Here is an 18,695-nt window from a genome sequence, read left to right as displayed (position 1 = left end):
ATACACAAACACAATAATAGTACAATACTGAATTTTATTTATTATTTGAGTATTAATTGAGGCAATGATTGATCATTGATAGGTCATAGGTAGTAGCTACTATGATATATAGGTACCATATTATTAATTGATATAGATATTAATGAAAATTGTATACTTATACCTAGTAGCTAAGTTAGTAGTTACTAATATAAAAAAGGTTAGGTTACAGTAAGTTACTATATAGAAAAATGTAAGAATGAAAATTTTTTTTGCGCACGTGGATTATGGTGAAAACGATGTGATAATACAGTTCACAGTAGTTCTATAGTGAACTTGTGAACTGTATTGTCACAACGTTTTTATCATAATCCGAGGGTACGAAAGAAAAAGTGGTCATTCTTATTTGGAATTAAGTATAGTAGCTTCATGCCTACATCAGGGGCGTGCCTAGACATTTTTTTTAGGGGGGGGGGGGGGGGGATTCAATATTTTTACTAACACGTATTTCAAGTGTATTTATTTTACTAGATATTAATGGGCATATAATATATACAATATTTATACAATATACATAGGTCGGATTGTGTCATATTATTCAATAGAAGTATAAAAAAAAATATAATAATAATAATTTATGATACATTAAAATACATTTTGAATAATTTGTCGTCATATTATAAGATATTAGGAAATATAAAAAATAATTTAAGTTGCCCCCCAGATAAAAATATAGGTGAAATATTATATAGATAAGTTGAATGTGAGAACATTTTTAAATGGGTCAGTAAATTTTGATACATTTTTATAAATATATATAATATATTACTTTATTAGATAAATATTATTACTAAATATTAAACTTACGTGGCAATATTGTTTTATAAATATTTTGATGTTCTCACTGTATAGTTAACTTGGTTGAAATGAACTGTGTTCAATTCTTTTAAGTGGCTATATGGAACATGAACCTAACCTATACCTATTGGTGTCTAGTACACGTGCTAACACGTAAATGTCATAATAATTTTCGTTTTTAATAGTTTTTATCGATAAGGTACTAAATAAGGTAATACAAGTATTAGACAGGGAGCTGACGGTTTAACCTAACCCATTTTAGCTTCCTTGAAATTTTTATAGCTTATATAATCGGAGCTGATGAATAGGTACGATAAAAAATCGGCTGATTAGTAGAGTGTCTCAAGATGGGAGGGGGTGCCTCTAAAATTGGAACAAAAATCAACCAACTTAAGCTCATTAGCCACTAACGCCAAATTATTTGAAATAATGAAATAATGTTATAAATAAATTGGCTGATTAGTAGGGTCTCGGGAGGAGGAGGGGTTGTCTCCAAAATTCAACAAATTGTCAGCAACATTTTGGATAGTAAGCACTAAGCATGCTTTGATTTTTGAGATCAGCATCTTTTCTGATAGAAAAGTGAACCTAGTTGCTAGTTGCTACTTGCTACTTGCTATCGTACTTTTGGGAGGTCAAGAAAATTCCAAGTAGTTTTAGAAAGCGTAGAGAAAAACAAAACAAAAGTGAAAGAAAAGTGTGATACTTTTTACGCAAAATCGATTTCCTCAAAAATCGATTTAATTTTTTGGTGTTATTCAAAAATTAATAACCGTAGACCATTGAAATTTTCACCAAATATTTATATTAGCATTTCACATAAATGGTAACATTTACATAATATTTTGACTTTTTTTGGGATACTTATAGTTTTGAGAATTTTTTTAGAAATTTGTAATTTTTTTTTAAACTGTTTTCGATAAAAACTTTTTTACGTAGTAAAGAGCTTGAAAAATTAATACTAGATTCCTTAAAAGTTTCATAAATGTAAGTCCAAAAAATCCGAAATACATTGCCGCAATTTTTTTTTATATTATGCAATTAAAGTTCAAATTTTGACAAAATTCAATAAAATATCGAAAATTTTTCAGTTAGAAATTCATAAATGGTTTACTTTTCAAAGCTTACATTATAAATGTTGAAAGAAGACTCCTCCCAAATTTACCTACCTTAATTAAAAAAAAAGTTTACCGAAAAGCAACATTATTTTTTTATGAGTGTTTGAATTTAAATTTTTACAATGTTTATTTTCATTCATAGGTAAAGTAAATAATTTTCATCAATCAATGTTTGATATTTTGTTGTAACTTAAAAACTTTTTCAGCTATTAATAGCCATGAGAAATTTTTTAAATCTTGTAAATTATTATTTAGTTAGAAATTCATAAAAGTTTTTCTTTTTATACATAATATTAAAAATTTTAATAGAAGATGTTGCAAAAGTTTTCCTACCTGTCACAAACAAAAAAAAATGTACTTAAACAGCACATAACTTTTTTATGAGCTTTTGAACTTATAATTTTTCAATATTTGATATTCAGCGGTAAATTATTGATTGATTTTTGATACTCTGTAGTATTTCGACTTTAACTATTTCGACACATTTTGAGCTATTTAAAGCCATGATAATTTTTTCAAATTGTGTAAATTATTTTTCAGTTAGAAATTCATAAAAGTTTTTTTTTCATAGTTGTTAAGATAAGAAATTTTAATAAAAGGTTCCTAACAAAATGTTCTACTTATAATAAAACAATTAAGTTAAGTAACAATATTTTTTTAGGAGCGTAATGTATTCAACATTATTTTTACAATATTGTATATTTTTGTAGTAATTTATTGAATTCAACAAGACCTTAAATTATCTCCTTAGCTGGCTGGTTTAAAAACATATCAAGTGTTAACAAGGCCGTAACTGGAAATAAATTTCGGGGGGAGTCCAACATTTTTTTAAATATTGACACTAAACACTTGTCATTTTTACTTTAAAAATAAAAAATATAAAATTTGATTATTATAATAATTATTTTTAACATCTAAACTTTGCTCCAAATATCGCACACATAATGATAATTGTTCAAAGCAAGATATATCAGTTGTCTCATCAACCAATACTGAAAAACTTTCCTGATCAGATGATAAGTTAATATCTACTTGTGTTTGGACAGTGGGGACATCATCAGTCTAAAATAAATAAAGTAGTACTTTTTAATTGATCTATTGTATGGTAATAAATAATTATTTATTCACATCATAAATTTGTATTATAACCATTTTATATAATAATAATCAGTTTTTTAACATACCTATTGACGCTTTGTAAAATAATTTTGAATTTGGTTTCTTTTACTCATTTTATAAAGTTAACGTGAACATGAACAGCAGTAAAATGAATGTATTACAATACACACAAATACACAATATATTGTTATATTCTTAATCTTAAATAATTTGGATTCTCAGTGATCGACTTTCATATATAAGTTTATATTAACTATGACAATCACCTTCTATTGTATCTAGTACCTAACCGGCTAACCTTACCTATTAATCCTAATCTTTATTACGACGTTAAAATAAAATAAAATTATAAATTTTATTTTATTTTAAATTACTGCTTTAAAGAAAATATACAATTGTTCTTTAATACCAATTATAGTTAATAAATTATATTCACCGCTAAAATGTTTCTACTTTTAAAAATTTCGAGGGGAGAGGGGGGCCGGAACCAGCCCCCCCCCCAGTTACGGCCTCGAGTGTCAAGACATTTATTATTTATTAACCCACTAATTGTCCACCTAATGTTTATTAAAAATGCTGGGGTATTTACCACAGTAACCATACGTGTTCGGCGCCACTAAGCTAGGCCTCACGCACAGTATATAGTCTCCGCTCAGAATCGTTTTTCGTATCCAATGATTTATCATTGAATTCAAATATAACACATCCAAAATTACAGTGATATACTCGACAACTACTGTACAGCAGAGGGGTACCCACTTGTCCACCTTTTTTTCTTTATTTTTGTCGTTAAAAAATAATTCGTTTTTTCTTAAAAAAAGGTTTAAATTTATTTGTTTGTATTCAATAGCACGGAAAATGTTTGAAAGGTCGGCGCTGCAAATCTCAACTGTTTTTTTTTTAATTTTTATGTCTGAAGAACTTTTTCATGCTTCGATCATTAACATTGAGGGAGGTTTTTAGAATCTGGTACCAAATTGATCTAGTTAGTGCTTTTGGGGGGGTTGAAAATTATTCTCAGTACTTTTTAAAGTAATCGGGAGGAAAAAAATATATAAGCTTTTGTTAAAATTTTAATATTATCACATACAATTGAAATGTGGGCTGTGGGTTGTCATCCCCTGCATTACGGTGAAGAGTGTCATCAGTCATCAACAGGACTCGTAACTTCATGTACTAAAAAAGGCATAAATAAGCATGCATTCATGCACTAAAAATTGTCAAAATATGCACTAAAAAGTTCGAAAATATGCATTTATATGCCCTAACATTTTTTAAATTATGCACTCAAAATATGCATTATGTAAAAAAAATAATAAGAATAAATCCATAAATTTAAAAAAATTCCGCCAAACAGCCCGCAACTGTTTGTTTTTCTTTCGGCATTGTTTAAATAAAATATGAATAATGTGTACGGTACCTATACCTCACACGAAAACACTAAAACAGAAAATTGAACAGACGAACGCATACGACTCATACGATTAAATTCATCGGCGAGTGCAAGAAAACTATACAGTATACTGTACCAATTAATGAATCAATAAAGTGTACTAAATTATAAATGCGGATTGCGGGTTGGTAAGAAGCTGCACACGTGTACAGGTTCGTTTCGACGACGGATTTTGTATGGAGAGGATGGTAGTGGTAGCGATTACATTGTTTTCGCGGTACTACGTTAAACGCATAAAATCTTCATAGGTATCAGGTATGTACTAGGAGTTATATTCTGTGCTATAGGAGTTAGGATTCTAGATAGTCACATACACACTGAATAAAAATAAATCAAAACACTATAATTTTGTAAACGAGAAAGTAAATAAGTAGCAAGAAACTTTTCAAATATTTGTCCAAAAAATATTTATATGAAATAAATAATACACTAACGACTGTAAAAATCGACAATATGCCAAATATGACTTAACACCCAAGACATGCAAAAACATGCACTATCAGACTTCATATTATTATTACTATTGTTATGTAACGGATTTGTATCTCAGTTAGCATGTTTTCCTGTGTAGCAAAAAAACATGCAGAGCATGAACTTACGAGCCCTGGTCATCAGTCATTATCACTGACCTACTCAATGACGAGGTACACGGTATACTGGATAATTACTGTACAGCACTACAGCAGTGAGCAAAATCGGTATCTACTTGCTACACTTGCTTCCTTTTTTTTTAAGTTAACTTTGAGGAAGTCAAACCCGCATGTGTGGTCTACTGGTCTCCGTCTTTCAAAATATGTACAACATAGCAAAATGCCAAAAACCGTTTTGCGCGGGACAACTTTATGTATGACGGTATTTATCTCAGAATTACCTAAATTCCACAACGCAAAAGAAAAAACTTTATCTGTGTTGTAGGTAGTGTTTTTATTTTTTTGATAGCACTAACCAATCATTTTTATTAATTAAACGATAAAAACCAATAAAAACCGAATGAAACTGATAATTTTAAATGTATTTACTATTTAGGTACATTATCCACATTTTTTTATCACGATCTACGATGTATATAAAATAACATACTATTATTATCTTAAACCGTGATATTATGATCTAAATTCTATACTATAATAACATTATAGGCGATCAGCATTATCAAATACTTTAAATGATTTAAAATTTTAAACTATTTAAAGTATTTGCCATTTGGCATTAAGATACAGATATCAACTATCAGCTGGTGTATGCTTTCATTTAATGGTATAAATAGAATTTGCACCCAATAATATTGTATTAGCGAATGACAATTTATTATTATTGAAAAATGACAGTTTATCCAAAACAATGAAAAAAAATAAACATTAGTATTTATAATTAATGATAGACCGTTCTCTCAATTTTTAGGTTAGTCGTTTCTTGAAATTAATATTCGGCCATAAGTCATAACCTACAGCCATGACGAAATTATTGTGCCCAAAGCCATCTATTAAGTGTTAACTATTTCCGATTTCCGAATATGTTTGATGTTTCTTTGTTGCTGACTGCCTGACTGCCGTTTTGGAAGATTTTAACGTGACTTGTACTCTTGTTCGTTGTTAATTTACTGTTACAATTATATATTTGCTTGAGTTATTTAGCCCAACATTATTCACAAATCGCAAATATTTGATCAGTGCGAAGTGTGCTGCGAATGTTTGAATAGACACTCAAGGTATTACTTGTATGATTGTACTCATATTCGTATCTCGAATAGTACACTCTCCCGTGGCTGTTACTTTCAAGTAAGTATTTGTTTATTACTTAACTCTTAACTTCGGTTACACGATATCTTGTAGTTTTTCATTTAATAGCCTGTTAATATTAATATTTTTACTAAACTAGCTATTACCTGTTAGGTAGCTGCAGGGGCGCCGATGTATTTTGAACCACTTATTACAATTTTATTTTGAGTCAATACACCCACGACCCACCCACTCACTAATACAAAAAATCCTCTTCAAAACAGAGCAGCCAAATCCGTATCCGAGGGGAGGGGGTCCAAGTGGTCTGGACCCCCCCCCTACCCCTGAAATTTCTCCAATGTCTTATTTTTAACCTAATATCAAAACCTAAATTCTATAAATTACAGTATAATATATGTTTTGGGATTGAAATCTCCTCCAAAAACAATTTCTGGATACGGCCTCGAGATCATCAATTCCATAACTGTGCACAACAAGAACATTCAAGTGGCCCCACAGTACAAATATATTCTTAATCATGTCTTACATCTTACGTAAATGTAAATATGTAATTAACTTTTTTGATTAACTTACAATTTAAGTGAGTTTTTATTTTATTTATTTTACTCGTGGTATTTACAACAGGGCACTTCAGATGAATTTGGTACACAAAAAAATGCATAAATGTGTAGAGTTAAGAAACAATTGGAATAGATTCAATTGTATTTAAAAAAATATTTTTTTTTTTTTATTTTACACAATGATAATATATACAATCTGTACAATTTTGCACAATTAGCATATTTGATAAGGGTTTCGATAATACATGAGTACGTGAGTAAGAAGCCACCCACTAATGGCACTTGACTGGGAGTTGTATGAAACTAGTTATATTTATATATACTGATTTTTTATTATTATTTTTTTTTTTTTATTTTTTTTATTTTAAGTTTTTGGTATTAATTCCTTAGCAAGTCACGGCACCAGCTCCTATTTAATCTACGCCTGGGGTTGCCAGGTAATGTTTGGAAAGATAGGTTTTTAATGAGTGGGTTTTGGTGTGTTTGCAGCCGGGTATGAAAGATTTTGTAGAAACGTATAGCTTCTTCTGCCACAGTTTTAATTGACAGGTCATTATGTATAGTGTAATTCGAAACATAGGGTGGAGCATTAGTAATTTTTACGAAGAGCAATATTTTGAAATTGTTGAATTTTGTTAGTATTGGACACTTTTGCTGTACCCCATAGTTGGAGACCATATGTCCATAGAGGTTTGAGTAATGTTTTATACATAAGAACTTTAATTTTCAAACTGGAGTGTTTGTTATTTGTGAGTAGCGTTCGTAGTTTGCGAAAACGGGCGTTTAAGGCAAGTCTTTTTATACGGATATGGCTATTCCAAGTGAGGCGCTTATCCAAGTTAAGTCCAAGATATCTAACTGAGTCAGATGTGGGAATAAATAAAAAAAATATTTAATACAATATAAAACTGAATATATGTGTAATTGGTGCATATGCTATAATATTATTAACTTACCTAATTTAAGTTACTAAATAAATAGTAATAAAAAACAAAAACTAATAATTTTTTCAGCAATTAAAAATATATCAAACCATTATATTTAAAAACTAAACTACATTGTAGTTTAGTAAGAACTTTACTTTTGTTGCAACATTAACATGGTTAACACTGGTTAAACCACTTAAACCCGTGGACCATAATAACCAAACCATAGATACGTTTATACAAACATGGTAAAACTGAGGTCCCTTGTCCCTATAATTTGTCTTTACATTATAGCCACCCACCCAATAATTCACCTATGACATATGTCATAGGCAAAACCAACTTTCGGCGCCTCTGGGTAGCTGTTTAATAATACTACATTCAGGATGTCCCAACCATTTCGTCAACTTTTTATGAATCTAGGAAAAAAAAGCCCTGTATCAACTAAAAAGTATATTATTCTTTTTTATTATGATTTGCATAATTAAATTTAATCATAACATATTTATCTATAACCATAAATAAAATACTAGTACAATAATTTATATACTATACTTTTATAGTTTTATAGTTTTATAGTTTTTTGGAGGATAATGAGAATCACCTCCTCGTGGTGTCCTCTGGGTAATGCTAAATGGTTCTCAAAAATATTATAAGTACATACGTATAATATTTTTATTCGGGCCGAGTTTACACGTCAATCGTTTTTACCTGAAAAAAATTCGGGCCGAGTTTACATGTCAATCGTTTTTACCTGTAAAAACCTCGGGCCGAGTTTACACCTAAATAATTTTTACCTGAAAAAAACTGGGGCCGAGTTTACAATAGACCTTTTGAATATTTTTTTTCCCCGGGCCGAGTTTACAATCGCCCGTCCGGGCCGAGTTTACAATCGACCTATTTCACTACTTAAAATTTCCGGGCCGAGTTTACTACAAAAAAGGTAACCGCGGGCCCAGTTTACATTTGCCCAAAATCATAAACCATAAAACAAAATATATATATGAATGTAGATAATTCAAAAAATTTCAAAAGTGTAAAATAATTGTAAAATCCATAAAATGTACACTAAAATAAAAAAGTGTTATGCATTTAGTTGGTACGGGGCTTTTTTTTACTGTATTTTGATATTGGAACTTTTTTTTCCGAATACTATTTTTATACCTAGGCACTATAAAACAGTACAATTTTACATTTTATTGTGCGCGTGACATTGTAGTGAATTGTAGTGCTAATATCCAAGGCTAGGCAAGTTAACTATAGGCCACGAATTAGGATATATATATATATTAATTCGTGCTATAGGCTAATTTGAATTTTTTTTTATCACTTATCAGTTAAAATAATTCTTATCAAAATAAACTATTTTATTATTTTTTCCACATTCGGTAAGTTATACTGTCTCTCTCACTCAGTGTCAAACCTATAGGGAACGCTCAGTCCATTTCTTAGAAGAGTTAAATGATTAGAAGTGGATACTCAGATCACGGACTATTATATAAGATATAATAGAAACGACTTGGTCGGCGGGGATCGGGGTACGGCCATGAAAAGGTGTCACTTAGCTGATAAGAATACTGTTCTTGAAGTTTTCAGCGCAACCGGTGGTTTTTTTTACACAATTTGTATCTTAGCCCGTGTTCAATGCAGAGGGCGCTGTGAACTCCAGGAACACATAGCGACCCCCGCACTTTGCCTCTTGTAAATACATTCGTGGCCGTGATAAGCTGCTCGTTTCCAGTCCAGTTCAGTCGTTTCCAGTGACTCACTCTAATCACGGACTGAGATTGAGAGGACTGGAAACGATATGATGGGCGGGTGACGGGGAGCCGGGCCTAGGTCCCTCTACTCTTCCCCGCCCATATTTGTACACAGCTAACATGCACGCTATCTGCTTGGTAAAATATCAACTATTTGTATAATATAATTTTAATTCTTATCATCATTACATTTTCCACCTATAGTCACTAGGTAGCGTTAAGAACAGCTGTGTACAACGGAAATCAGCAGAAGCACTTCGGACCCGTTAAAAATGTGCTCGTTTCAAGTCCTCTCTATCTTAGTCCGTGACTGTAATACAGTATGGTAGTATATATTTGTGATTTTATAAAAGAGTAATAATGATTAATGTGATAGCATATAGACCTATAAAGTATAAACTAGTTATTTAATCTATGTGTGATAGTATTATATTATGTCATCTATAATAATATAGTATTACCAGACACCGGTGTTCAATCGCTTATTCATCTGACGCTTCTTCTTGCGATCTTTCCACTTGCCACTTGTTGTCCATCCAAGTGTCCAAGGTCTGAGACTGCATTTCAGTCATCAGTATTGAATATTTACTTTAGTATTTATTTCAACTTGAATGTCGAGGTTACTAGGTTAGTACTTAATACTTAGTAAGTACTGGCCACTGGGTTGTAGCGAGTGCAGAGTAAAATAAAATATAGGCTTGTTACACTAACAACGTCGTTTATAATATTTTAATATTGTTTCCAGATTTTCAGAGTAAGTACCTACAAAAAAATGGATTTCATGTCAACAGATTTTAATCTTGCTGAAAACGTCTTTTATTTCCACAACTCCGAACTTCAAAGTTTGGCATTTGTGCTCGACTGGGATACAAAAGAAAAATTCTACTTTAATCTTTTAAGCGTAAGTATAGTTATTGTTGTACCTGCTAATATTCAGGTCCCCTCATAAAATGTTTGTCCCCTGTACTAAATATTTTCGCGGGCCCTATACAAAACTTTCAATAATAAAATACAACCCATACACGGTAATTTATAAATAATCAATAGTTAACCGGCAGCATAAAATATTATTTAATATAAAATAAGTACCAATAAAAATTTCAAAAATTACGAATTAATTTCAACTGCCCCATAAAATAGCTGGGCCCCTGAACTCCAGGTCCAAAATACCCCTTTCCCCCTTGTGGGGCTCCACCAATATTATTTACTATCATAAGTAATATTTATATTAAGTGGACATGGCTGGCTGTTACAATGGATGTGTAAAACTGAAACATTTCATATTTTGCTCAGCCAGCCGCAGCCGCAGGTGTTTCTTATTTTGAACAGAGTATAGGTATTTACTTGAAAAGTGAAGTGTTTGAAATTGTTTGGAGTTCATACATTTCTTTGGAATTTGAACTATATTGGAGTTGGGATTAATTATTTTGAAACTTTTTGTTTTGTTTTGAGTTTGGCTCGGTTTGATTTTTTTAAAACTAGGTTTGACTTTTAAATTTAAACTGAATTACTAATGTTTTGTTCAATTTTTGAACTTCAAACAGTTTTCAATTCACCTCTATAATATACCTAGGTTTGTTTAGTTTAATTTACCTAACCTAACCTAGTATATATTGCTCAATACTCTTATTTTTAAGTACCAATTAGGTATAAAAGTAATACATATTTAATTCTTGAGGTTTATAGCTATTGAAGTAGATATTAGGTACAACTGTATGATCCTTACCTACCTATTTGTATATTCTATTTATAGCAACAATTATTTATATGTAGGTATGTTAACTTCAAATTTTTGTTTTTACAGATGTCCTTTGCAGATGTATTTGATATCCCAAATGATCATTCAATGGTACTCGCAAGACCAGGACAAACAAATTATTTTCATGAAAATATCCCAGCATTTGATATTAAATACATTGAAGATTGTTTTAAAATCAAAAACTACCCTGATCCAACCAAATATTTGTGAGTATTGCCATCATTGTTTTTTTGTTTTGGAGGAATTTAAGAATAACAACATAAAACACAATATTCCTAATAACTATAATATGCTCATTGCTCAAGCATTTCTAAATTTCTGAGCTGATTCTGTTTTATGAAAGTCTAATATAGCAAGATTGCAATTTGCCTTATATACAAATATATTCTAATAAGTATATGATGCTTAAATGTCTGAGAAGATCTAGTAGATCTTGGCCGTTTCACCATTACCTGTAATTTAGTCTATAACAGTTTTGTATACCAATTTTGATTTTAAATCTCAGGTTGATGTAATTTGTACGGATCTCAATAAAACGTTTGATTCAGTTAATCACAATGCCCTTGTCCAGGTCCTCAATGTAATTGGTATTGGTGAACCACTATTGTTGTAGTTTTTGTCTTACCTATGTTTTTGTTACCAATGGGTCAAATGTTTACAGTAAAATCAAACGTTTATCTTGGAGCGTCTGATATTCTTCAAGTAGGACATCATTCCCTGCTCCTGTTCTCTCTATATTTATTAGGGTCTTAAATGCTCAATATGCTATATTTTATGTTATGCCGACGATATTAAATTTTACACTAATATTTCCTCTTTGGATGACTGTTTCTTACTGCAGAGCGATTTTGACCGTTTCACTAAATGGTTCAATTTACTAGGGTTATTCCTCAATGTTTCTAAGTGCAAAACCATGATTGTGGCCATGATTTAGTCCTCTGTTGTTCATTCATATCATCTTAGAGCTACTATTCTTTCATGTTCTAATGGCTGTGTTATATATCTTGGTTTTATTCTTGGTAGTAATCTTGATACGGTTCCTTACATTGAACATATTTGTTGTAAGGCTTTTAAAACCCTTGGTCTTAAAATTAAATAGGAATTTTTGGTTAGGCTTATCCTTTAAGGTGCTATATTGTGCTCTTGTACACCTTATTGTGTGAGTACAGTGCTGTTATTGTGAGGTACCTCACATTATCAGTGACTCCTTGAAGCTGGAAAAGGTTCAACAAAAATTCTTGAGGTATGCAAGCTCTAAGTTGAATACATCACTTGTAAATCCCATAACTATGAACCTGTTGCATCGCTACTTGGTTTGGTTTTCTTGGTGGAACGAAGACGAAGATGTAATTAATCCAATCTACTACTATCAATGGCATACCAGGATCCATTTTACGGGGGTTTTAAAATTAAATAGACAAATGGTAGGTGGAGGACTCTGCTCCCCCCACATCCTACGTATTACATTAACAAATACTATACAGTAGAACTTCCATATAGCGGTCACTGAAGGGACTGTAAATAATGACCGCTATTTAGAAGTACAAATTTCATTTTTAAAACTTAATGTTTTATTAGGAAGAATTTTATAATATAAAACTGTTTCATCTGCATTGTAAATATTTCGTGGCTCATATGAAGAAATTAATTGTTTGACTTTTATACGCCATTCGTCCACTGTTTCCGTATCAACTGATTTACTCTCGCCGCAAACCACTTTAAAAGAAATATTGTAGCGTGATTTAAATTTATCAAGCCTTCATTGAGTTCTTCCTGTTCCAAATTTATCTGCTAGAGTATGTGCACTCACGTTTTCTTTCTGGTAAATATCTAACAATTTGATTTTTTCTGTTAAAGTTAGATGTTTTTGTTTGGACGCCATTGAAATTATAGGTACCTACTTCGAAACATTTTAAACATACACTGAACACAAATGACAAAATACACAGTCACGGACAAGTGTTATCGCCTTATCGACATCATAAATTAAGCTCGTTAAGATAAACTGTCAAAAATAATTTCGAAATATAATTTTCCATTTGATATACTTTTAAATTTAGTTAATTAGAGTGCCCACTATTAAGAAGTTTTAATGTATTTTTCCCATAACACTCGATGGGACCAAACAAATTGACCGTTACATAGAGGTGACCGTCCTATAGAGGTTAACGGAAGTTTTACTGTATATTGGTATAAATGATTTTATTAATGAAAATAATTATAATAAGTATGTGTAAGATCTACAAGTTGTATAACACTCTTATACAATAACTAATATAATAACTAGTAGTCTACAATGATTCAAATGTAGATATGATTCAATGATTAAAATACACATAATAAAGAAAGCTTACGGTTAAAATGGTTCTAGTTGGTCAAAAAAAAAAAATTGTTTCTAGACCCTCCGCTCTGACAAGATTATGAGACTTAAGATGGTTCGATTTTAATGCTGTAAAAATAATAACATTTCTTTAAAGGACATGTTACTAATTGTTAGGATTGTTACAGAATCAATATCGCACCAGCCTAAGTCCCACAATTTTGCCACAGCCAAGGAAAAGTAACCGTATACTTACTTTTTTCTAATTTAATGTACTGACATGTGCCTGCGAGTGCGAGAACGCCGGTTCTTAGAATGTAGATACGGGTTGCGACTCGTTGACATACACTTCGGTGTATGTGCACACACACTTATGTTCATTTACACTTAAACACATTGACATGGCCCAGTTATACTTGCCACATAATTGCCTAATTCTTACTCCTTAGCAAATGACCGACTAGAACCCCCTTAATCAGGTGCGTAGTCAAAATAATGGAAAATAAGTAATTACTGCTTGGTTTCTTAGGTTAGACTAGATAATTATATTGATAAATAATTCTGTATTTTTTATTTCAAACAATGATTATCATTAAATATTGATATTTACTTTATAGAATTAAAAACACAGGTTCTGGAAATTATACAAAAGATGATATATTCGATTGTTGGCTCTATCAAAATAAATCGTGGTCTGATTTAATTCCAATTCCAGAAAAATCAAAATCAAAATCTACAAATTCTATTTCTCAAGTCACAAGGTTTGTATTGAAACACATTGGTCATCAACCTTTATCATCTTATCATAAACACACACACAGGGGTGGACTGGCTACTTTTGGTCCAGGGTGCAAAGTTAATTAGGGGCCTGTAAATTTTTTTTGAACTTAATAAAATTAGGAAAGAGTTCTACATTATAATAAGAGTTAAATTTAAGAAAGAGCTCGAAAATGGTAATCGTGGCTTGTATTATAAATACAAATGAGGACCTGAGGTGCTACCTGGTTTATAGCACCCTGTCCGTCCCTGCGCACACATATATAGTATATACATATATACACACAGCACAAATCATTTATAATGACACTGGTTAGTGGTTGTAGGGACATGGTCCCAGCCAAACTCCTGTTATGTATCCTTCTTATAATGATTACAGACGAAATTACATTTATTTTTAGTGAATTTAAATAAATATTTTATATAATGACCATGCAATACAGGTATTATCAACTGTTTATGTCAAGAAGACATTTAAAAATTAAGCAAAATATTAAACAATTTGTCTCAAATTGGCTATTATTAATAGTAGGTTAATAACAAACTGAAAACATAGAAGCAAAAATAAAACACTATTTCTATATAAGAAACCGTGTTGTAAACAAAAATAACAGATTCTTTGAAATATTTAATTTTTTTTTTTTTCAGCCCGAAGGTTGGTTTACAATTCCAATTCTCCATTCTAACCAATTACCGATTACTCGCTTTTTCTTTAAGTTCCTTAAAGGTTTTGACTTTTGCATCCCATTTAATTTGTCCTATATAATAGTTTCGGGGACGTCCTGTAGTTTTCTTTCCTTCTATCATATTCTCTAATATTATATTATGCAATTATTCTGGGTGTCTCATGGCATGTCAATCATTTTCCAGCGTCTTGCTCTAATTGTATCTATGAGTGTATGTTTTTCTCCCACAGTTCTAAGTACTTCTTCATTCGTTTTCCGCTCTATCCAACTTATCCTTTCCATACGCCTCCAAACCACACCTCGAAGGCTTCTGTGGGTTGTATTTTAATAAATAATAATATGTAATGAAAATACACTTTAATTGTCAATACTATACACAATTATACTCTATACGTGTTGAGATATTAACGAGCACCGAGTATAGAGTAAACAGTTTGTGATAAAAATATTATATAATGCATACTATTTTGTAATAACTTTTTTTTATTAATGTTGATTTTTATGACTTGGTTATTAAGACCTAGTTTTCCTGGTTCCTTAAATGTCATTATAAATGTTTTCTATATATAAATTTACCCATAATGCTAACTTGGATTTGGATAGCCGATAGCATACTTTTGTGTGTAATTTGTAATTCTATGATTCCAATTATTGTGAGCTCTGCCTATCTATCTCATTGGTCAAGATAATAGGATTGTTGTATTTAAGTATTTTTCATGAATTTAAAATATTTAACTATTTTTATATTTATTATTATTTATTACCATTGAGTATGTGAATTAATAATTGTCATAACTATTATTAATATATTTATTTTTACTTGCATTATTGACTTAAATTTTTTTAATTTTAGCTCTAACAATGATTTTGATGGTACTGTGTTGTCTAACCGTTTACAAAAGGCTTCTTCATCTAAAAAGTAAATATTATGCATTTATTTAACATCATATATTCTTTATATTTATATATTTTTGTATGAAGCATTAGATTACCCATAATAAAAATATTATAATATAATACTTACTGTTTTGTAATAACTTTTTTTTTAATGTCCGTATTTATGACTACTCTGTTTAACGAGAGACCGCGCTATCCACTGACGAAAACTGGTTCCCCCACGCAACACTCTGCCATTGGGGAACCGGTTTCGATAGCATGGTGACGCGGATGGATGCGCAGAATTTGCTTGCTCTGTCGCTGAGCAGGGTATTGGTTATTATGGATCCTTAAATGTTATTATAAACGTTTTCCATATAAAAGCTTACTCATAATGCTAACTTGGATTTGGATAGCCGATAGCACACTTTTGTATGTAACTTGTAATTCTATGTTTCCAATTTTTGTGAGCTCTGCTCTATCTATCTGATTGGTCAAGACGTATTTATAATAAGATTGTCGTATTTTTTAGGAATTTAAAAGATTTAATTTTTTTTTATTTATTATTATTTATTATCATTAAGTATGTGAATGAAAAATCGTTATATCTCTATTGTTGATATATTTTTTTTACTTGCATATTATTGACTGAACATTTTTTATTTTAGTTCTAACGATGATTTTGATGGTACTGTGTTGTTTCGCAGTCCACAGAAAGCTTCTTCATATAAACAGTAAATATTATGAATTTATTTAATATAATATATATAATTTATATTTAATGTTTTATCTTTTTCATGAAGCACAAGAATTCCCTATTCACATAAAGAAGAGATGAATATTGTTAATTTTATCATTAAGAACAACTATGCTTTAGATATTAAAGGGAGAGCAATGTGGCAACAAATGGAACATGCCAACGTAAGCTAATGAAATGTATTTATAGTTTTTCTGAAACTTGTAACAGGTCACATTTTTTTTATATCTTGTAGGTATGCAAACTTCGTACATGGCAATCTATGAAAGAAAGATATTTAAAATCCATTAAATATGATTTAAATTCAGGAAATCATAGATTTTCATACATTAAACCAAAAGATTTGAAACTATTGCGACAAGGGTCTGTACCTACTTTGTTTTATATAATATATATTATGTATAATATAATAAAAACTATTTTTATTAATCTCTATTTTAGTTTAAATATTGAAAAAATCGATAAGGATGAGAAACAAGCAATAAGATCCCGATTCAATGAAGAACGAATTGAAAATTGGTCATCAGACAGTTCTTAAAATTGGCAACAAAATATATGCAGAACACACACTATTATGATGCCAGAGATTTTTAACATTCATTTCAGACAGTTGTTGAATAGTTCCTATTTTCTAACATATAAACATTTTTATAATATAAATTATTAAAAAATTAATTTTATTATAATATTTATATTAAAATTGATTATGTTATTGGTGATGGACATTAAATAGTTAGTTAATCGAGATTGATAGCTATCGTTAATTTTTTATGTTAACCCATAGTTGATTGTCGGCACCTAAGAAAAAAGATTCCACAACAGTTTCTATAAGCTCGGGGTTAAGACTTTATTACAAAATAATTCAATTGTATTAAATTTAATATTTATAATGTATTTAATTATTTAAATAGGTACTTAGTTTCTTCACAAATTCATAGAATATTCATCACTAGAGAACTAACGTTTTTATACATCAATCTGGTTGACTTGAAACTTCGGTGTGATTTGAACTTGTTTTATTATTTATTAATCATATCAATATAATATATTACCGATATTTAGTAATAAGCCGACCAAGTTCTTGGATTAAAACTTTCTTTGTGTGTTAGTGGTAAAAAATATTCTTATCAATCAGTAAATTTATCTCAACAATAATTAATACAAAAAAAAAAATCACTTTCTAAAGTGTCCTAGATTTATAAGAAGAATATCAAATTTTAATGTTTGTACATTTTTCACATATTTGACATTATTTTAAAAGAATAATTATTTAATCAAAAATAAAAAAAAATGCTTTTTTTGATTTTAATTTTTAGGTCATCAGTAAAGACCGGATTTAATTGATATTGCAACTTTTTTTGCAGTTAAGATAAACCAAATCTGATCAAATGTATATTCGATATGTACTTTATGTGTTATGCCTGTTTAATTTTTTGCAATTTTTAGAATTTTGTTACTTTTGTATTTTTATTAGTGATGCTGGTACTTACATGATTTAAGCAACAAAAACATTTTAAATATTTTTCCCAAAAACGATTCATATTACATGTATGGCGCACGCAATCAATAGAGTTCTAGAGAAAATTTGAGAACTATATCCTGACATAAATAGATTAATTAACAATGGTAATAAATTTTATATTTAAAATTTAAATACATAGTAACTTCTTTAGTTGATTTTAGGAAAAAAAAGAAAAGAAATGGTGGGTATACCTTTACTTTTCTTCCCGAACCTATTATTACAAGGTGGAGAACATGGTTAAATGCTGCTTTTTTCTATGCAAATAATGAATTCAAAAAAGTAACATTTATCTAATTTTTTATATATAACTTGAATTTTTATAGTGCAATTTATTATACAAATTTTACGTTTTTTTTGGTATTATTATACAATTTTAATATGCAATTTTTGTGTGTTTGCAATGCAATTAAATCCGGTCTTTAGTCATTAGTTACATAAAAAAGCAAAAGTTAAGGTTATTTGAAACTATGCCGTACTACTGAGGAA

At 30.0% G+C, this 18,695-nt stretch overlaps 1 protein-coding gene across 2 annotated transcripts; it reads left to right on the top strand.

Annotated features, from left to right (window-relative positions):
- The first annotated feature begins 5,931 nt into the window (after positions 1–5,931).
- Positions 5,932–17,434, top strand: LOC132945355 (uncharacterized). Of its 2 annotated transcripts, none has more exons than XM_061015071.1 (9): positions 5,932–6,305; positions 10,258–10,413; positions 11,317–11,477; positions 14,209–14,352; positions 15,908–15,973; positions 16,599–16,664; positions 16,734–16,851; positions 16,923–17,050; positions 17,129–17,434. In XM_061015071.1, the coding sequence occupies exons 2-9, from the start codon at positions 10,285–10,287 to the stop codon at positions 17,223–17,225; spliced, it is 909 nt and encodes a 302-aa protein (XP_060871054.1). In that variant the 5' UTR covers positions 5,932–6,305; positions 10,258–10,284; the 3' UTR covers positions 17,226–17,434. The 2 variants fall into 2 exon arrangements, with proteins under 2 accessions (XP_060871054.1, XP_060871053.1); XM_061015070.1 differs by lacking the exon at positions 5,932–6,305 and adding an exon at positions 9,763–10,139.
- Positions 17,435–18,695: the final 1,261 nt, after the last annotated feature.

Source organism: Metopolophium dirhodum, chromosome 5, assembly GCF_019925205.1.
Source record: "Metopolophium dirhodum isolate CAU chromosome 5, ASM1992520v1, whole genome shotgun sequence".
NCBI lineage: Eukaryota > Metazoa > Arthropoda > Insecta > Hemiptera > Aphididae > Metopolophium > Metopolophium dirhodum.
This window is presented reverse-complemented; position numbering and strand designations above follow the sequence as displayed.